Source organism: Salminus brasiliensis, chromosome 9 (assembly GCF_030463535.1).
Source record: "Salminus brasiliensis chromosome 9, fSalBra1.hap2, whole genome shotgun sequence".
Taxonomy (NCBI): Eukaryota; Metazoa; Chordata; class Actinopteri; order Characiformes; family Bryconidae; genus Salminus; species Salminus brasiliensis.
The window spans coordinates 40,078,899-40,095,638 of NC_132886.1; the positions used below are offsets into that span (position 1 = coordinate 40,078,899).

General features: G+C 42.8%; 2 protein-coding genes across 2 annotated transcripts; one reads left to right on the forward strand and one right to left on the reverse strand.

Moving 5' to 3' along the window:
* Nucleotides 1–149: 149 nt before the first annotated feature.
* On the forward strand, nt 150–3,310 carry dynlt5 (dynein light chain Tctex-type family member 5). The gene is made up of 5 exons (XM_072687018.1): nt 150–310; nt 472–605; nt 1,227–1,318; nt 1,844–1,968; nt 2,635–3,310. The coding sequence occupies exons 2-5, from the start codon at nt 493–495 to the stop codon at nt 2,836–2,838; spliced, it is 534 nt and encodes a 177-aa protein (XP_072543119.1). The 5' UTR covers nt 150–310; nt 472–492; the 3' UTR covers nt 2,839–3,310.
* Nucleotides 3,311–3,413: 103 nt separating this feature from the next.
* Nucleotides 3,414–5,013, reverse strand: insl5b (insulin-like 5b). The gene is made up of 2 exons (XM_072687019.1): nt 4,848–5,013; nt 3,414–3,547 (listed from the first exon to the last, which is right to left on the reverse strand). Exons 1-2 carry the CDS (start codon nt 5,011–5,013, stop codon nt 3,414–3,416), a joined length of 300 nt encoding a protein of 99 aa, XP_072543120.1.
* Nucleotides 5,014–16,740: the final 11,727 nt, after the last annotated feature.

The window sequence follows — 16,740 nt, forward strand, 5'->3', positions numbered from 1 at the left end:
AAACTCCACAGCCGTGTGGACCAATCCTAGTGCAGGAGGCTGGACGCTACTAGCCAATCCCGGGCCACATTTCAACATTCACATTTGCATCCGGCGCTAGCCCCACCCTTTTTGTGTACCGTTGCTAAGGCAACGTGGTGCAACAACACAGGCCGGTCCTGCCTGGCGTTCCTGTTTGTGTTGTTTTCGTGTTTCCTCGCTGTTTTCCTCCAGATCTGCGGTGGATTTGGAGCCACGGCTCTTTAACAGTCCTTAAACCGCGTGTTTAGATGAATAATTTATGAATAATTAACGCCTGTGTCTAAAACAGGTGGGATTTCTGCAACAGAGTGAATGGCAGCTGAGTGGACTGCAGCTGCAGAGCAGTGTTGTGTAGTTTGAGCTGCAGAGCAGATTACAGTGTTTTTGCAGAGGCTCATCCAGGCCTGATCAGTCATCATCAGTAATTATAACCCTCTGTGTTGACCGCAGTCTGTGTGTTTGGTGAGGAACATGACAGACTTGGCTAAAGAGAAGGCTGCCCGGCTGCTCAAGAAGAGAGGGAGTCTGTCCTCTCTGGGCAGTCATGAGGTCAGGGCCAAGGAGTTGGTGGGGAAAACCAAGGAGTAAGTCATTACGTCCCTCTAATTTCATCCATCTATGCACTCATGTGGTCTTTATCTCTCTCATTTTTGCTGTATATTAGCATATTTATGGGCAAACCTGCATCAGCTGCGTCACTGAATATTTCTACCCTAGAAATGCGTGAATGTTGACGTAACTGACGTTAAAGGGGCACCCCAGCTAAGCTGAAAAAAGGTTACCGTCACTTCATCCGTTGTAGACATGCCTCCTCACCTCTTCCGAAAGTCCGCTGTAGCCTCCAGAGCCAGATATTCCAGTTTAAAGACACAGAAAGTCACCTTTTGATGATGTAATGTGAAGGTGTGAGGAACCTTTCAACACCTACGCGTCTTTATTTGGGGGGGTTGTTTGTTTTCGGGTTTTTTTAGGAAGCTGAATTTCTTGTCAGTATTAATAACCTTTTTGCTTTGGGGAATCCCTGATGATTATATGGTGTGTTCCCGCAGTGCATGCTGGGTATTGTAGTGAGGGAAGGTTGGGTGGATGTAATCACACATTCCCTCAAACCAGTATTAATATATTTGCCTCAAAAAAACAGACCTTTCTGTCTGAAGGATTGCTGAGGGGTGCGTTATGATGAACGTCTGTTTTATTCTCCATAGCTCAATCAGTACTGTGTCCTATATTGACGAGCCTGGTCACCATGACGATAACCCGCGACCCACAGTGCAGATGGAGAACACCTATCAGCTTGGTGAGGCCCAGTCCCTTTTGGTGGAAATGTACTGTATATGGGGGGGTCTGTCATTGTTAATTATGGAAATCTCTGTTGTAACACTGTGTGAAATTACCTCCACCATGTTTGAAGGGTGTGCTTTAGCCTGGCTAGCCCTTACTGTGTTTTTGATAGTAGTACCTCCACCATGTTTGGAGGCTGTACTTTAGCCTGGCTAGCTCCCACTGTGAGCTGTTGATGAAACTACCTCCACCAAGTTTGGAGGCTGTGCTTTAGCCTGGCTAGCTCTCACTGTGAGCTTTTGATCTGCTTCAGAACAGCGCTGTTACGAGGAAGATTCAAATAATATACACTCCAGATGAGTTCCTGTAGGTGTTCTGATCTTAAACCATAACACTTCAGTGTTTACCGAAGTGTTTTTATATTGTGAAATTATAATACGTAGTAATATGTACACTGTCCATGTGATGCAGCCTTAGCTTTGAGTTGAACCCGTCTCTGACTTCTCCACTTGTTTATTTTATGCTCTGGACGCTTGAGAAGGCCCCACAAAGCGTTTTCCCGTGCTGATGGTGAAGGAAATACTAAAGGACGTGCTGGCCAGCTACCTGCAGGAGGAGAAGTACGAGGCCGAGCTCTGCAGACAGATGACCAAAACCATATCAGAGGTGCAGATGTTTGAGAGCGGAGTTTGTCTTTGTTAATGTTTTCTGTGATACTGTGTGAATCAGTACATACACTGTATACACCAAAGTATTGGGACACCTGCTCATTCACTGTTTCATCTGAAATCAAGGGTATTTAAAAGAGTTGATCCTGCTTGTTGGAGTAACTGTCACTACTGTCCAGAGAAGAAGACTTTCTACTAGATTTTGAGGGATCATTACTGTGAGGATTTGTTTGCAAGCGGCAAGAGCAGTAGTGAGGTCAGGATGTTGGGTGATCACCATCCTACCTCATTCTTCCCAACTCCCCAACTCATCCATAAAGTACTGGATGGAGCTCCACCATCATATCAGAGAACACAGTTCTTACACTCCTCCACAGCTTAATGCTGGGGGGCTTTATACCCCTCTACGTACTAGCCCATGCCTATTCTAGTGACATTACTTCTCTACAGGCACTAGACAAGCTGTGTTTATGTGTGTGCATGTGCACATCTGTGTCAGCAATGGGTGTGACCTAAAGTAGCTGAATGCATTCATTAGAAGAGGTGTCCACAAACATTTGGACATTAATTTAATTAATTTAGCCCCTGGGTGCCAATAGGCAGCCAATCTGAATTTGCTTGCATTAGCTAACAGGCTTCTACTGTTGTTTTCTCTGTGTTCAAGGTGGTGAAGGCTCGAGTGAAAGACATGATGATCCCTCGCTACAAGATCATAGTGGTGATCAGCATCGGTCAGCTGACAGGTCAGAACATGCGCATGGGGAGCCGCTGCCTGTGGGACGCAACCCACGACACCTTTTCCTCCCACACCTTCAAAAACAGCTCACTGTTCGCCATTGCTAACGTCTATGCCGTCTATTTCGAATGAGGGGACGGGTATTACGGAACGTCACTATGAACACAACACCCAGCAGTGTGGACGTCAGGGCTTTAAACGACCCAACTTCTACTTTTGTTTTATAATTTATTTCTAATTTTACCCCAATATGGAAGACCAGTTACCCAATGTGAACTCCCATCACTAGCCTGAGCAATAAATGACTGGATGAAATGGGTGTAATGAGCTGCTGGGAAAAGGGGTTTATGAAGGCCGCACAGATGGGACTATATCCAAATTTTTAATTTCACATTTTTGTTATTTTATTAGGATTAAGTTCAGTTCAGGTATTGTTACACATTGTTCACGTTACCAAAAATGCTACAACATTATTTCTCTCTGTATGTCTTTAATCACATGTCATGGATTTCCAGGTTTTTTGGGCCTTAATATGATTTAAAAGCCAACATTCCGATAAACGCCCTGCTTTTCTTCTTCTCAATTAAACGGCAACAAAATTACACCACAAGCCTCCTTTGTGTTTGTACTGCATCAGTTACGGTCGCACAGTGACAGGACTTTTTTCCAGCTCTCATCACGACCTCTGGCGGGCTTCGTTCGCCTCCTCAGCACATGCGGGCCAGGTCGTTTTTCAGGCAGCCCACTTCGCAGCATCTCGTCTGCAGCCCTTCAAGACTCCGTCTTAGCCTCTCCGTGTCTGCTGAGACCCCCAGTGCCTGTCCGCCATCCAGATCCGAGTCTGTATACAAAATGGACACACCTGAATGAATGCCTTGAGTTGGATTTTTGTCGAAGCACTTTAAGGGCAGCTTTCTGTTGCCTGCAATTAGTAAAACGCTGATTTTGACTCCTAGTTTGACTTCTAGTCCTAGTTAGTGACTAGTGGCCAAAAGAGGCCCTAGAGTTCAGCTGTTTTTGTAACTGTGCCTTTAAGACTTTATGATACATGCGAATGCACAGTGCCTAAATCATTGCACACTCTCCTCAAATCATGTGGAGGTGTTTAGTAGTCTCTAAAAGACTTTTTATTTAGGTGGTTCTGACACTGTAGGCCTCACTGTTAGCTTTAAATATTAGCTTTTAGGGTTTGTTAGCATTGTTTTTCAGTTTTGTGTTGTAGCATGTGCAAGCTACAGTGTTTGCTATCACAATATTCTATGAAGGGAGTCTAGCAGACTAGCAGCCAGCTGAGAACGCTGCAGGAACCTTCGGCAATGTTTTGAAAAGTTTCCAGGAAGGTTAGCCTGGAAGGATCCAGGAAGTGGTTCGCATCACTACATTAATTGAACACAACATTACCAGTTAGAGTGCTGCACTAAAATGATAGAAACTTAATTAAGGAACTTTCCCACAACTGATAATACAACATACAATAACTACAATAAAATACAATAAAAGCATTGATTAAATATTTTAATTAGTTAATAGTTTAAATGAACTTGCATTACTTGTCTTAATATGCTTCCGAATGTGAAAAGGCCAAATTTCAATTGCGAGAATGAACAAATGAAATAAATGTGTTTGTTCGTAAATATATAAATAAATAAAATGAAAACACTACTTCCAGAAAACTTGACAGGTTGAATATTCTAAAAACCAAAATCATAACGTTCAGATCATTCACGTAATGCTCTACTAACCAAATATTTCTAGCTGGAAATTATACAGATTTTCTAAATTTCAGTTTTGCAACATAAAAAAAAATCATTCAGATGGTGGGTTTGGTTATAGAGAGAGATCTTTACAGTGTTGGTGAATGAAACCAGGGGGCGCTATGACTGCAACACAAATATAGCCAATTTCTATGTAGTTTCTATTTTGTTTAGATCGTAACCACAAATCTGGATTCTCCTTTAAGTCCTTAAGCATATACAACTATTCCCAGTAACCGTTTCTAGTAGTTACTTCAGGGTCAGCACAGTCTGTCAGTTAGCGTCTGATTTAGCTCACTGGTTAGCATCAAGATTTAGCAGCGAAATGACCAAACTGTGCATGTGCATCCATGTATGTCTAGCTGTTCTGAGATGTCGTTTACTGACCCTCTGTAGAAAACTCGGGCAGGACCCTCCTCCACCTGGACCCTCCGCAGGTGTAGACGACAGCCCGCAGGAACTCGCGGCCACACAGCCGGACACCATTCTGGGAGCGGGCGGTGTCTGGACATAGCGTGCACACCAACAGCAGTGCCAACAGCAGGGCCTTCATGCCTGGAGACTTCTTCAGGGCGTCTTCCAGCGGTTCTCGGAGTCTGACTTGGACAGTGGCTGACAGTAGTCCTCAGAACCCATGGCGTCCATACATTCTTTTTATACTGGATCCAGCATGATTCACGCGTTGTTGACGTGCAGGCTGGTTTTCCATGACTCTCTAAATGAGGCTGTTTTCGCTCCGGACAGATAACACCCACCTGAGTGTCAGCTCAACTTCTGGTAGGTGGGATTTCCTGCGAAAGTCCCTTTGGAAAGATCCGTCTTCACTAATTCGATGGGCGACATTTTTCTAACGATGGGCATTTTTATTACCACACGCTGTCAAAGTGAGCCGTAATGAGGCTTTAAAGACGGCCTTCAGCCCGGGGCAATAAAAACATGCATGGTGTTTGTGATGAGAGCCCATTTGAAAGCTCACATGTCACGCTAGCATAATGGCGGCACTTACCTTCCCTGAAACCTGTCAACATCCCCTAAAATGATGATCGCCTCACAAAATGGCTTTAGGTTTGGCAAGAACACACTCTGTTGCCTATAGTTTCATGACCTAACATCACTTTAAACAGACACAAGGTCTATTTGTGGCACTCCATGCACGACTGCATAGCTCAATAGCATGCAATACATTTTTTTGTGGCTCCTTGGTTCTACAGGGGCCTATGAATAAACAACTGTTGCTGTTTGGTAAAACTGTTGCAACTGGTGCAAACCAGAACGCTTGAGTCAACCCCTCCTGATGTTACTGCAGTACAGACAGACATACAGTATACTGCTGGACTAGTTGGTGGTCTGTCCTTCTTTGGACCACGGTGGGCAGGTACTCACTATTGCTTGCCAGGAGCCTCTTGGGTCTTGGGTGCCATTTGGGAGATAATCTGCAGGTCCAGTTGTCTAGACATAACTATCTGACCCTTGTCAGAGTGGCTCAGGTCTTCACGCTGCCCATTTCTCATAGAGATAGGAGCTTAGCCTTGTGTTGCTGGAATTACAGCAGCACAGCAGCGTTCCCAGGATGGCCGTCAGGTGAACTGACTTGCCTATAAGGGATTCAGACAGTGATCAAATTTAGTGTTAAAAAGCTGTGCTGATATTTGTATATATATATATATATATATATATATATATATATATATATATATATATATAGCAATCAGTCATTAAATAGATGTTAAATCAACGCTAAACTGTCAACATTAACTTCGCAGAATCGTGGTTCCAATCTGACGTTGATTCATCATCACTTTTGCGGCCTGAATTAATATTGAGACACTGAAATTTTAACAGAACATCAACAGAAAATCAGCACTACTTCAGTCATCTTTACACCTTTAAAAAATATTTTAACTGCAGTAAAATATCGTAAATCAGCCCTGCTTTATGTACAGCAAGGGTGGTTTTGTTAAAAGCAGAATATGGATATTAAATATCTGCACAAACACATTTATATTAATAAATACATACATTTTTGCATACAAATCCGTCCCAAAAAATAATTACATTTTAACTGTGAAGCTTAAAATCTCTCAACTTTTTTGCACTATTTACAAAACATTACTTTTATGGTGAAAATGTGAATCTTGTGATTTAACACTAACATCAGAACTGAGGGGGAAAAAAATCACAATCACATGTTAAATTACATCAAATATCCATGTTATATTTTACCCTCCATGAGGTGCAGCAGAACTGTTCCACCTAAGCTATCCGGTACGTAGCAGAACCTACAGCACATTATTCAAGACAACAAAATCATTACTGTATTAAAAAGCTTCTCCAAAAAACCCGGTGATGTGCAAAGGTCCAAAGATTTTACACCTGTGAAAGTTTTTAAAACAGCAGAAGTCAGATAGCTCTATCAGTACCACATCATGTTAGCTAGCTAGCTAAATTTACCTCATGGTATTAGCTATGCTATATATATTATGTTGGCTAGCTCATCATTGTAAGCTAATGGCTAAACAGATATACTAGCTAGCTAGTGTTTATGCTGTGCTAGCCTGAGATTAGCTGAGCAATAAAAGCAGAGCTAATGCATTTAGCTAGCTAGCTACATTAAGAGCTGAAGCTAAAGCTAGCACAAAAAAAGCTTCAGCCACAACCAGGCATTTCACCACAGTATAATGTAGCACTAGCTAGCTAGCTACCTCAGAGGCAACGGTTTTTACCTCACAGATTTCTTCAAAAAGCTCAAAGAACTCTGATTAAAACAGAGAGATTAGCTAAGTGAGATTAATTGAGCAATTAGCTAAAGGAGTTAATGTGCAGCTAAAGCTGAAGCATAGCTAGCTAGTTAGCGCTGGTTAGTTAGCTAGCTAGCTAGCTAGCTAGCAATAAAAGCTTCAGCCACAACCAGGCATTTCACCACAGTATAATGTAGCATTAGCTAGCTAGCTACCTCAGAGGCAACGGTTTTTACCTCACAGATTTCTTCAAAAAGCTCAAAGAACTCTGATTAAAACAGAGAGATTAAGTGAGATTAATTGAGCAATTAGCTAAAGGAGTTAATGTGCAGCTAAAGCTGAAGCATAGCTAGCTAGTTAGCGCTGGTTAGTTAGCTAGCTAGCTAGCTAGCAATAAAATCTTCAGTCACAACAGGCATTTTACCACAGTATAATGTAAATGTCGTTTAGCAAATGCTTTCAAATAATCAATATTCAGTTAGAACTATTATATATTATGAATATTTACTCAGAAATTAAACATTTTTACCTCATAAATTGATTTTTTACCTCAGAGGCAGCAGTTAGCTAGCGCTAGCTGTAAACGTCCGTTGGAATTGCCAGAGTGAGCTCGCGGCTCGGGTGATCCTGTCGGCGGTAAGTCAATGTACATACAAAGCCCTCGTTAGGATGTTATTAGGCTTCTAATAAATTAATTTTTAATAATAAATCAGAGAAAAAACAACCTTTAATAAAAGTGATTTTATTCAGTGGGGGGAAATCCACATTAAGAAATAATTACTTTACATGAAATCATGTGTGGCACAATGTTTAGGGTCATCTTGCTAAAAGTTATAAAACAAATATGAAAAATAATTATTTCTTAGGGTTTATTTTATTAAACAAATTTCAGTGAGAAGTTATGCTTCTTAAAACTGCATTTATTCAAGGCGTTTTGTTTTGTTGCCAATAATTGAGGGTTCTGTAGCTATATTCAAATGTACAGTCCAACATAGTACTGATTTCTGAATCTCAACCTCAACCAAAATGATGATTCGGACAATCTCCAGGAACGTTCTCTTTCAACAGTGTCCAACAAACGAACAAATGAAACAAAAATATGAAGAAATCGTACGAAACGTCCAGAGGGGAAATTATTGGGTACTTTCACAAAATCTGGGTTTCATCCCACAAACTGTTGGAGGGTACGAGGAAACTGGTGGCCCTCAGGTTTGTGGAGAACCCTCTACTTTAAGACTGTGCCTGTTGTCATATTGATTTATGAACATTGTATTCTGTCATGCAGGGGTGCATCCAAGGGGAGCCGAGGGCCATGGTCCAGCAGAGTTGAGGTGATTGTCCTACTAATTAACAGGTGAGTTGAATCAGGTGAGTTTGGGGTGTGCCCCACGCCTCCCTGGCGTAAACGGCTTGGACATTTCTTGGCCCTTATGTGTCACTTTAGACTGGAGGCCCCTCACTGTCCACAAGGAGGCGCTTCAGAGATGCAGAGATGCAGATTCCCAGGCTGAAGGCCCAGGCCTTTCTCCACGGTGGAACACTGTTTTGCACACATTCCTAATTGTCCTATCAGTCCTCCCACGGTTGCTTCAGAGAAGTTCATTCAGCGAGGAATTCCTCCAGAGGGACTCATTAGGGCTGCAGTTGCAGAAGGAGGCATTTTGTTTGCATCATCGTTGCGATGAGTTTTGAGATAACACCTTATGCCTGCTTCCTCTTCCATGTGTTCTGCACTACTGCGGCCCAAAGGTTCTAGACGTGTGGATTATACTGATTACTGATTACGCACACAGTGGGAACTGAATTAAGCACTTAGAGCCTTTAATTATACTGCTTTTATTAAAGTGTCTATCATTACTGTGTGGGTTTATTTACATATATTATATACATTTTCCCATAATTCATCACTATCCACTATCCCAACCTGTATTAAGTGTTTGTTTTTTTTCTCCGAGCTCCGAGTGGTCCAGCAAACGAAGGCACTGACTCTACGGACCAAAGGTTCACTGACCATCAGCAGCCAGAGCCTGAGAGAGCACAATAGGCCTTGCTCTCTCCGGATGGTGTGATGTCTCTCTCTCTCCCTCACTTTAGTGTGAGGTTGGCCAACACTCGGGCGTCTGCTAGCCGATGCATCTGGGTACCTGGGTTCCTCCGGGCACATTGGTTGCCCAGTGATGCTGCATTGGCGAAGGTACATGATTGGTAGTGATGAAAAGAAGGCTTGGGTCAGTCCTAACGCTCCCAGTATAGGGAGGTGTACATGTGACGGGGGAGAGTACTAACGAGTGGGTTGGGTAATTGGCTAATCTAAAATTGGGGAGGAAAATTGGTAGGCTGAATCGGCGTAGATATGTAAAAGCAGCAGTTTTTATGATCTTCAATCACTCCAGGCAAGACCTTATGATGATACAGGTATGCTGTTAGCACCATGCTAATTGGGGGGTGTAAGCTTCAGTTTCTTGTTAGCTACATTAGCCTTGGAGCTCCAGTCTAAAACTTTGGACACCAAACAAGTCTTCGCTGATTTGGGGTAGATTAGGTTTCTTATCTGGTTTCTCGTACAGCTTTAGAGAGGTCGTAACTCACAGCATGCAGGGCCTCCTCTATGTGGACACAGAGCTGTGTTTATAGTCTGAACGACATGGTTCTCAGCATGATGAGTCAAATCTTGCACTGAGTTTGTGGGAAAAAGAGCCGGATGGGTCGTTCAGATCATAAACACAGCTGCACTCTGGCCTCTAAATAAAACTAACCAAATCCTCACAATGGCTGAGATACTTTGGGAGTGGGGGGGCAGTAAAGTAGCAGAAAATACGACTACTGGGGTAGAAGGTGTGATCTTGACCTGCTCATGTGGAACAAATAGCATACAGTATATGTTCCATGAGAAACTTTTGGAGGTCCTTTAATTTGAGGCTGGGGAGGAACCTCTTAAAGTGCCTTCAAGAAAAGGTTTTTAGAAGAAAAGGGTTTCTTAGAGGTTCCTCAAAGCACTTGGAGATGTTCCTCCACAGTTTCAAATTGAGGAACCCCTAAAGGTTCCTCAACAGTGTCCAATAAACAAACAAATGAAACAAAAATATGTAGAAATTGTACGAAACGTCCAGAGGTGATGTACAGAACATAGGGAAATTATTGGGTACTTTCTTCCTTGGACAGTAGAGGCAGTTACTCCAACAAATACCCTGAACTCAGAAAAAAATATATTATGATGAATGAGCGGGTGTCCCAATACTTTTGCTCAAATAAAAGTACACAATATCTTCCACAGCTAATTGGAATTTGGAATGGGGCTGCTAAAACCAGGGCTGGTTATGGCGACCCAGTCAGCAGTTCTGCTTTTAGACTTTTTTTGGGAAATGAAGGCCGTTCTAGGAAATGCATTCAAGGAACTGGGAAATACCAGCAATTCTGATGGGGTGTGTTTTGTTTTTTTTTAGCTCTTGATAGCGTTTTTAGCAATGATTAAAACATGAGTGTGAGGTGGTGGAACGTTTAGCTTGCTATTTGTGAGGGAAAACACCTTTCCTCCAAAATCTCTCTTTTTTTTCTCAGCTACAGGAAACTAAACTGGATGGTTTTGCTGTCTGAGCTTATGGACAGGGTTGGATTAGCATTAGCACTAGGCACGTATTAAGCTACAGTCATGAAGACGGCAATGGAAACGGCACAGAAAGGCAGGGACATGCACACTCAGCCTTAACTGAGGTCTAAGGTGACCGTTCCAGTTTTACTTCATGAAGAAAGAAAAGCTGCCCGAGGGCAGGAGTTCACCTTTGGAACAGACAACAGAAGGTAATTACATTCTTGTGGGTGGAATGAATGCTGTATGAAGGTCACAGCCTAAGGCAGCAGAACATGAAGCACCTAGGCTTACATACTGTGTTATCTTATTATTATAATATTTTATCATAGTTGTTGCGGCAAACTGCATCATTATATCGCTGCTGTAACGTGAAAACCATGTATCCCCAATTCTTCTAGACATTATCTGATAATCTTGAAGTTGTTCTTTACGTTGTGTAAAAATCTCATGATGAACAGACCAATAGAAATGCTCCAAATTATTATGAAATTATGCCGAGTTACAGATTTTCCAATTTCCAAGTAGGAACTTTCAACTGGAACGCCCCCAAAAGCGGGATTCTCTAATCAGAAAGTCGCAAAAAAAAAAATCCAAGATGGCCACTTCGTACGGCAACACCAGTAAAAGCAGTAGCGTTATACAATTTATCTGCATTTATTAGCATATTCCCTGCTCATGACATCTGACTTCTGGGCAGCGTAAAATCCAAATCATTAAATCAATATACTGTACTAAATTGACAAAAGTATTGGGACACCTGCTCGTTCACTGTTTCTTCTGAAATCAAGGCTATTAAAAAAGAGTTGTTTCTGCTTTTGTTGGAGTAGCTGTCTCTACTGTCCAGGGAAGAAGGCTTTCTACTAGATTTTGGAGGAGCACTGCGGAGAGGATTTGATTGCATTCAGCCACAACAGCGGTAATGAGGTTGGGATGTTGGATGAATGACCCCACCTCATCCCCAACTCCCCAACTCATCCAAAAGTATTGGATGAAGCACCGCTAGAGAGAACACAGTTCTTCCACTGCCCCACAGCTCAATGCTGGGGGGGGGCTTTATAGAGCTTCTTAGGGCCAATAGGTTCATGATTATCTATTCTATTGGCAGTACGTCTCTACAGGGACTAAAGTAGTTCTTCCTTGGATAGTCCATTTTCTTAAATGTTGAGTATTAAACAGCACAGAGTTGTTCAACGTTACTTCATGACCTCTTTTATTTACCGCTTTGTGGTAGCCGCTGAGCGCATCCAATGAAAAACGTGCGTCATTGGCTTCATTCAAAGGCATTCGAGCGCAATAGCAAGAGTAACTGGGAAGTCCTGAATGACTGCTGACAATGTGCTGATAGTGTGTTTTGTCTGGCTTGATTGCGATGTGTATGGTGTTGCGCCACCATTCGCAATGACAGGCTTTGAACTTCCATGAACCAGCAAACTCCATTTAACCCTGGAGTATCTTTATGATGACTGCTCCTAGATTAGCAGATCAGAAGGTCCATAACCTTCATTGTTCTTGAATCTTCTTGCTCCTGATTCATTTTTACACACATCCTTCTGAGGCTGTTTTTCCATGTTTGAGAGCTTGACTTTATCTGATGTGTTGGACATGCCAGAACATGATGACCCAACTGGGTTTTCCAGACTGTTCATTGTTTATCAGTTCAAGTATTGAGCTTCTTTTAGCTCTTGTGGAATTGAACCTTGATTGCTGGAGCGCTGAGTTGCAACAGTAAGCAAACCTTTTGGAATGACCTGGATTTCAGACTCGATCCCAAATTTTGGGAAGTGTGATGATTACTAATACTAGCTAGTTTTTGAGTACATAGTATAGTTAAAGGTGTCAAAGTTGAGTATTCGCAAATATCCACAATGCATACTCACTCAGATCCTGTTAGTACAAAATGAATTAGTATGTTAATTAGTATGTGTACCAACCAAGGATATACCTTATAGTACCTTATAGTATTAGTGTGCAGTACGCAACCGGGACTCACTCACAGTGCAGGCTAGAAAAAGTAAGTGAAGCCTTTAATAACCTGTAGATCCCCTTTAGCGTCAATAACCTCCACCATACGCTTCCTTTAGCTGCAAATACTAAAAAACTTTTGGACCAATGTGTTTTTAGACCATGAACTGCTGCCTTTACTTACATTCCTTCAGTGATCACAAGGCATCCAAAGATCAAATCATGATGCTCCCTCCACCATGCTTCACGGTTGAGACGAGGTTTTGATAGGCAGTGTTTCTTTTTTTCTCCAAACCTCTAACACTAACTTTAACCATTTCTTAAATAAAGGTTTTACTTTCTGCCCATGAAACTTTTTCCAGAAGCATTCTTGAACACCAAGTAAATGGATGTCTACAGGCTTTTACAGATGACCCTACACCAGCAGGTTTGTTAGAGACTACTGAACAACATGAGATGACTACTGAAGCAAAAAGTCCAGACACCAGTATGGCTGACTACATTTGGGAGAATGTAGAATCATATCAACTAATCCAAACATTGGAGACCAGTGGTGACCCCTGTGCATGGCTCACAATGGTCATGTAAGGTGTCATTGGTAAGCTAGTGGTGGTGAGCTAACCGACAGAGCTTTGGTGGTCAGTCAGGACACTGGTCTCAGTAATTGGATCTACAGGTCAGGCTGTACATTTGTGGACAACACTGGTCCTGTGTTCACAAACTGACCCATTTTGAACATGGGCGGGGGCTTTTGAACTGTGCAGCAACACATGGTTTGGACATACAGCGTAGCTAGCCCCTGTAGAGAACTACTGCCAATAGAGTAGTTAGGGAGTTGGGGATGATTAGGTGGGGTGGTGATTGTCGCTGAATGCAATCAAATCCTCACAGCAGTGCTCCACCAAAGTCTAGAAGAAAGCTTTGGAGACAGTTACTTCAACAAATGCAGGAGAAATTCTTTTTTTTATCCTCTTGATTTCAGAAGAAACAACAAATGAGCAGGTGTCCCAATACTTTAGTCCATGTGATGTATATAGAGGGGCTAGGTTTTAGGTGTTTCTAATAAAGTGGACGGTGAGTGTGTGTATATATAACAGATGGCCTGTTATGCAACATAAAAAGCTCCATTACCAAACAGCTTCATGTAAGAACACCATTATGTGTCCTCATGACGTCCCTGCAGGCAGAACTCTGCATGGCCCACTTTTCCTACCTCGAAGCGCATAAGGCCGGCCTTCTTTCTGACCAGGCCTGAGGACAAAGCACAGGCAGACCACACTGACCACAGAACTGTAGAAGAGCACAGATTTCTGTGTGAACAGAAGCTCCATACTAATAATTAATCATGTCTGCAGATCCCAGTGAACCCATTTCATCTCACTTCTGAACGTTTCGGTTCTGTATTATACGCAATTGGGGACTGGTGTTGCTATGGTATCCTAGGTTGTTTATAGGGCATTGCTAAGTGTTTGCTAACCAGTTGCTGTGGGAAGAGATCCCAGTGGTTGCTAGGGGGTTGCTAAGTAGTTGCTATGGTATCCCAGGTGGTTTATAGGGCAATGCTACGTGGTTTCTAACCAGTTGCTGTGGGATCTCTGTTGGTTTCTAGGGTGTTGCTAAGTAGTTGCTATGATATCCCAAGTGGTTGATAGGGCGATTATAGGTGAATTCTAACCAGTTGTTATGGGGTCTCTTGTGGTTGCTACATAGTTAATAGAGCAACTTGCTATGGTATCCCAGGATGTTGACAGGGCAATGCTAGGTGGTTTCTAACCAGTTGCTATGGTGTCTCTAGTGGTTGCTAGGGAGTTGCTATGGCATTGCAAAGTGGCTGCCATGGTCTTCCAGGTGGTAGATAGGACATTGTTAAGAGGAGTATTGCTAAGTGGAGTATTGCTATTTAACCCAGGTGGTTTATAGGGCATTTTTTGGTGGTTGCAGTGTGTGGCTAACTGGTTGCTAGGGTGTTACACTGGGTAACACTGGAGGTAGAGGTGTGTGTGCGGACCCACTCACCGGGTTTCCTGAGGATAAGGTCAAAGTACCCTCTAATGTACAGACAAACAAGTGAGAACCAATGCAAAAGCCATGGACACACAGGTCCAAAGTAAGTGTGTGTGTGTGTGTGTGTGTGTGTTAAGCCCTCCTCTACAACATGGTTGGGCTTGTGTGCAGAATTGATTCTGCCCTAACTGAACTTCTCTACACACACGTATAAAAGGAGGCCAGCACTCTGGCAGGTTCGTCCGAGGCCGGTTAGCGGCGCCGTTAACGAGCCGTGATGTTAAACTGAGAAACCGCACAGAGCTAAAAGAGCTCATTCTCAAAAGAGGCTTAACTGATCAGAGATAGAGTTGGGGCTTCTGGAGCTTTACGACCTCTGAGATCCTTTAGGGTCAAGTCAGGCCCAGGGTTCACGCCATATGTACAATCCAGGGAACATGTGAGGACATGTATGCTGATATTTTCAGTGCTTCCTGGATTTCGCTTTCAGCCATTATGTGATTTGCCATGTGTGTGCGTGTGTGTGTGCTGACCATTAATACCCTCTACTCCGCTGACCAACAGCCATGGCTGTAGATCCTGATGAACTGGATTAACTGGCCCCTTTCCTTTCCTTGAAGGGGAATTCCAGTGGTTTTCCCAGTGATTTAGAAATGATGGTGTTTTCTGGGAAACGTGTTATTCTGAAAATGTGGCGCCAAAAGTATTTCCCTTTGGTTTCTGTGGGCTGTGGAGCTTCATCAGGTTGATTCACACAGCAGCACCATGTCCTCGACTTTCTCAGTGAATAATTATTGCAAACTTTTTGTCTATTTACTTTTGTCTAAATGGCTATTTACCTCCTAGCTTCATAGCTAGCCTTCTTCCCATACATACTAAAGGTGGCAATGTGTTTCTAACCCATTTCCATGGGCTTTTTAGTGGTTGCTAGGTGGTTGCTAGGGTATACAACGTGGTTGATATTGCATTGCTTGGTGGTTGCAATGTGTTTCTAACCATTTGCTATGGGATCTCTAGTGGTTGCTAGGCTGTTGCTAAGTGGTTGCTAGGGTATCCCACATGGATAATATTGCAATGCTAGGTGGTTGCATTGTGTTTCTAACCATTTGCTATGGGATTACCAGTGGTTGCTAGGCTGTTGCTAGGAGGTTGCTAGGGTATCCCCTAGCATATGGTTGATATTGCAATGCTAGGTGGTTCCAATGCGTTGCTCACCAGTTGCTGTGGAATCAGCCTATTGGTTGCTATCTTGTATTTAAATATTTTTAACATCTGAAGTGTATGTGATGCATCTGCACAAAATGTTTTAAGTTTTAAGTAAAAGGCAAGATTTCGTAAATAAAAAGGCTAGATTTGTGTTTTGTAGTTATGGCGACCGACGCCTGGTACCCCTCACCACCACTGTAAATCGGTAAGCTTCACTGTAGAGTTTCTCTACCAAGAACCATTTCACTCCAAATCCACTCTGAGTGACTTTGTTTATATCCCAATACTAAATTATTCAGCAAATATGAAAAACTACTGGAGTACCCCTTTAACTCCTCGCTTGTAATAGCCCTCAGGTTTTTCGCTGCTGTTTTTTGGAAGGGCGAGTGGCACACTAGAGGGCAGTTCCTCCTCTAGGAACGAACAGTTGTGAAAAACAAGAGAGGCAAAGGGAGGAGGGTTATGGCTGGATGCACCTGAGCAGCAGGTCACGGCTTTGACTGATTTCAGCTGGTTTCCGAGTGTATGGACCTCACTCTCCGTTTGGGAAGGGGCTTATGAATTCCCTGAGACCCAATGGCAGGAGCTGTGGAGACACCATGGCACTGGAATGCAGGCTTTGTCTTGTGGCTGTTGCTGGGTGCTGAGCCCTGCGGTCACTGAAGTTACTCCGGTAAGCTTTAAATGTTTCAAAGTTTATTACAGGTGAAAGAAAGGGGCTAGACGAGTAAAGGTGGGCGATATGGCAGAATGTCTAGTATCGCAATATTTGATACTTTTT

Coding starts and splice junctions, on each gene's coding strand:
- dynlt5 (XM_072687018.1), top strand. CDS start 493: ATGACAGACTTGGCTAAAGAGAAGGCTGCCCGGCTGCTCAAGAAGAGA. Junction 1,319..1,843: donor GGAGAACACCTATCAGCTTG/GTGAGGCCCAGT, acceptor ACGCTTGAGAAG/GCCCCACAAAGCGTTTTCCC. Junction 1,969..2,634: donor TGACCAAAACCATATCAGAG/GTGCAGATGTTT, acceptor TCTGTGTTCAAG/GTGGTGAAGGCTCGAGTGAA.
- insl5b (XM_072687019.1), bottom strand. CDS start 5,013: ATGAAGGCCCTGCTGTTGGCACTGCTGTTGGTGTGCACGCTATGTCCA. Junction 3,548..4,847: donor GCCCGAGTTTTCTACAGAGG/GTCAGTAAACGA, acceptor TTTTGTATACAG/ACTCGGATCTGGATGGCGGA.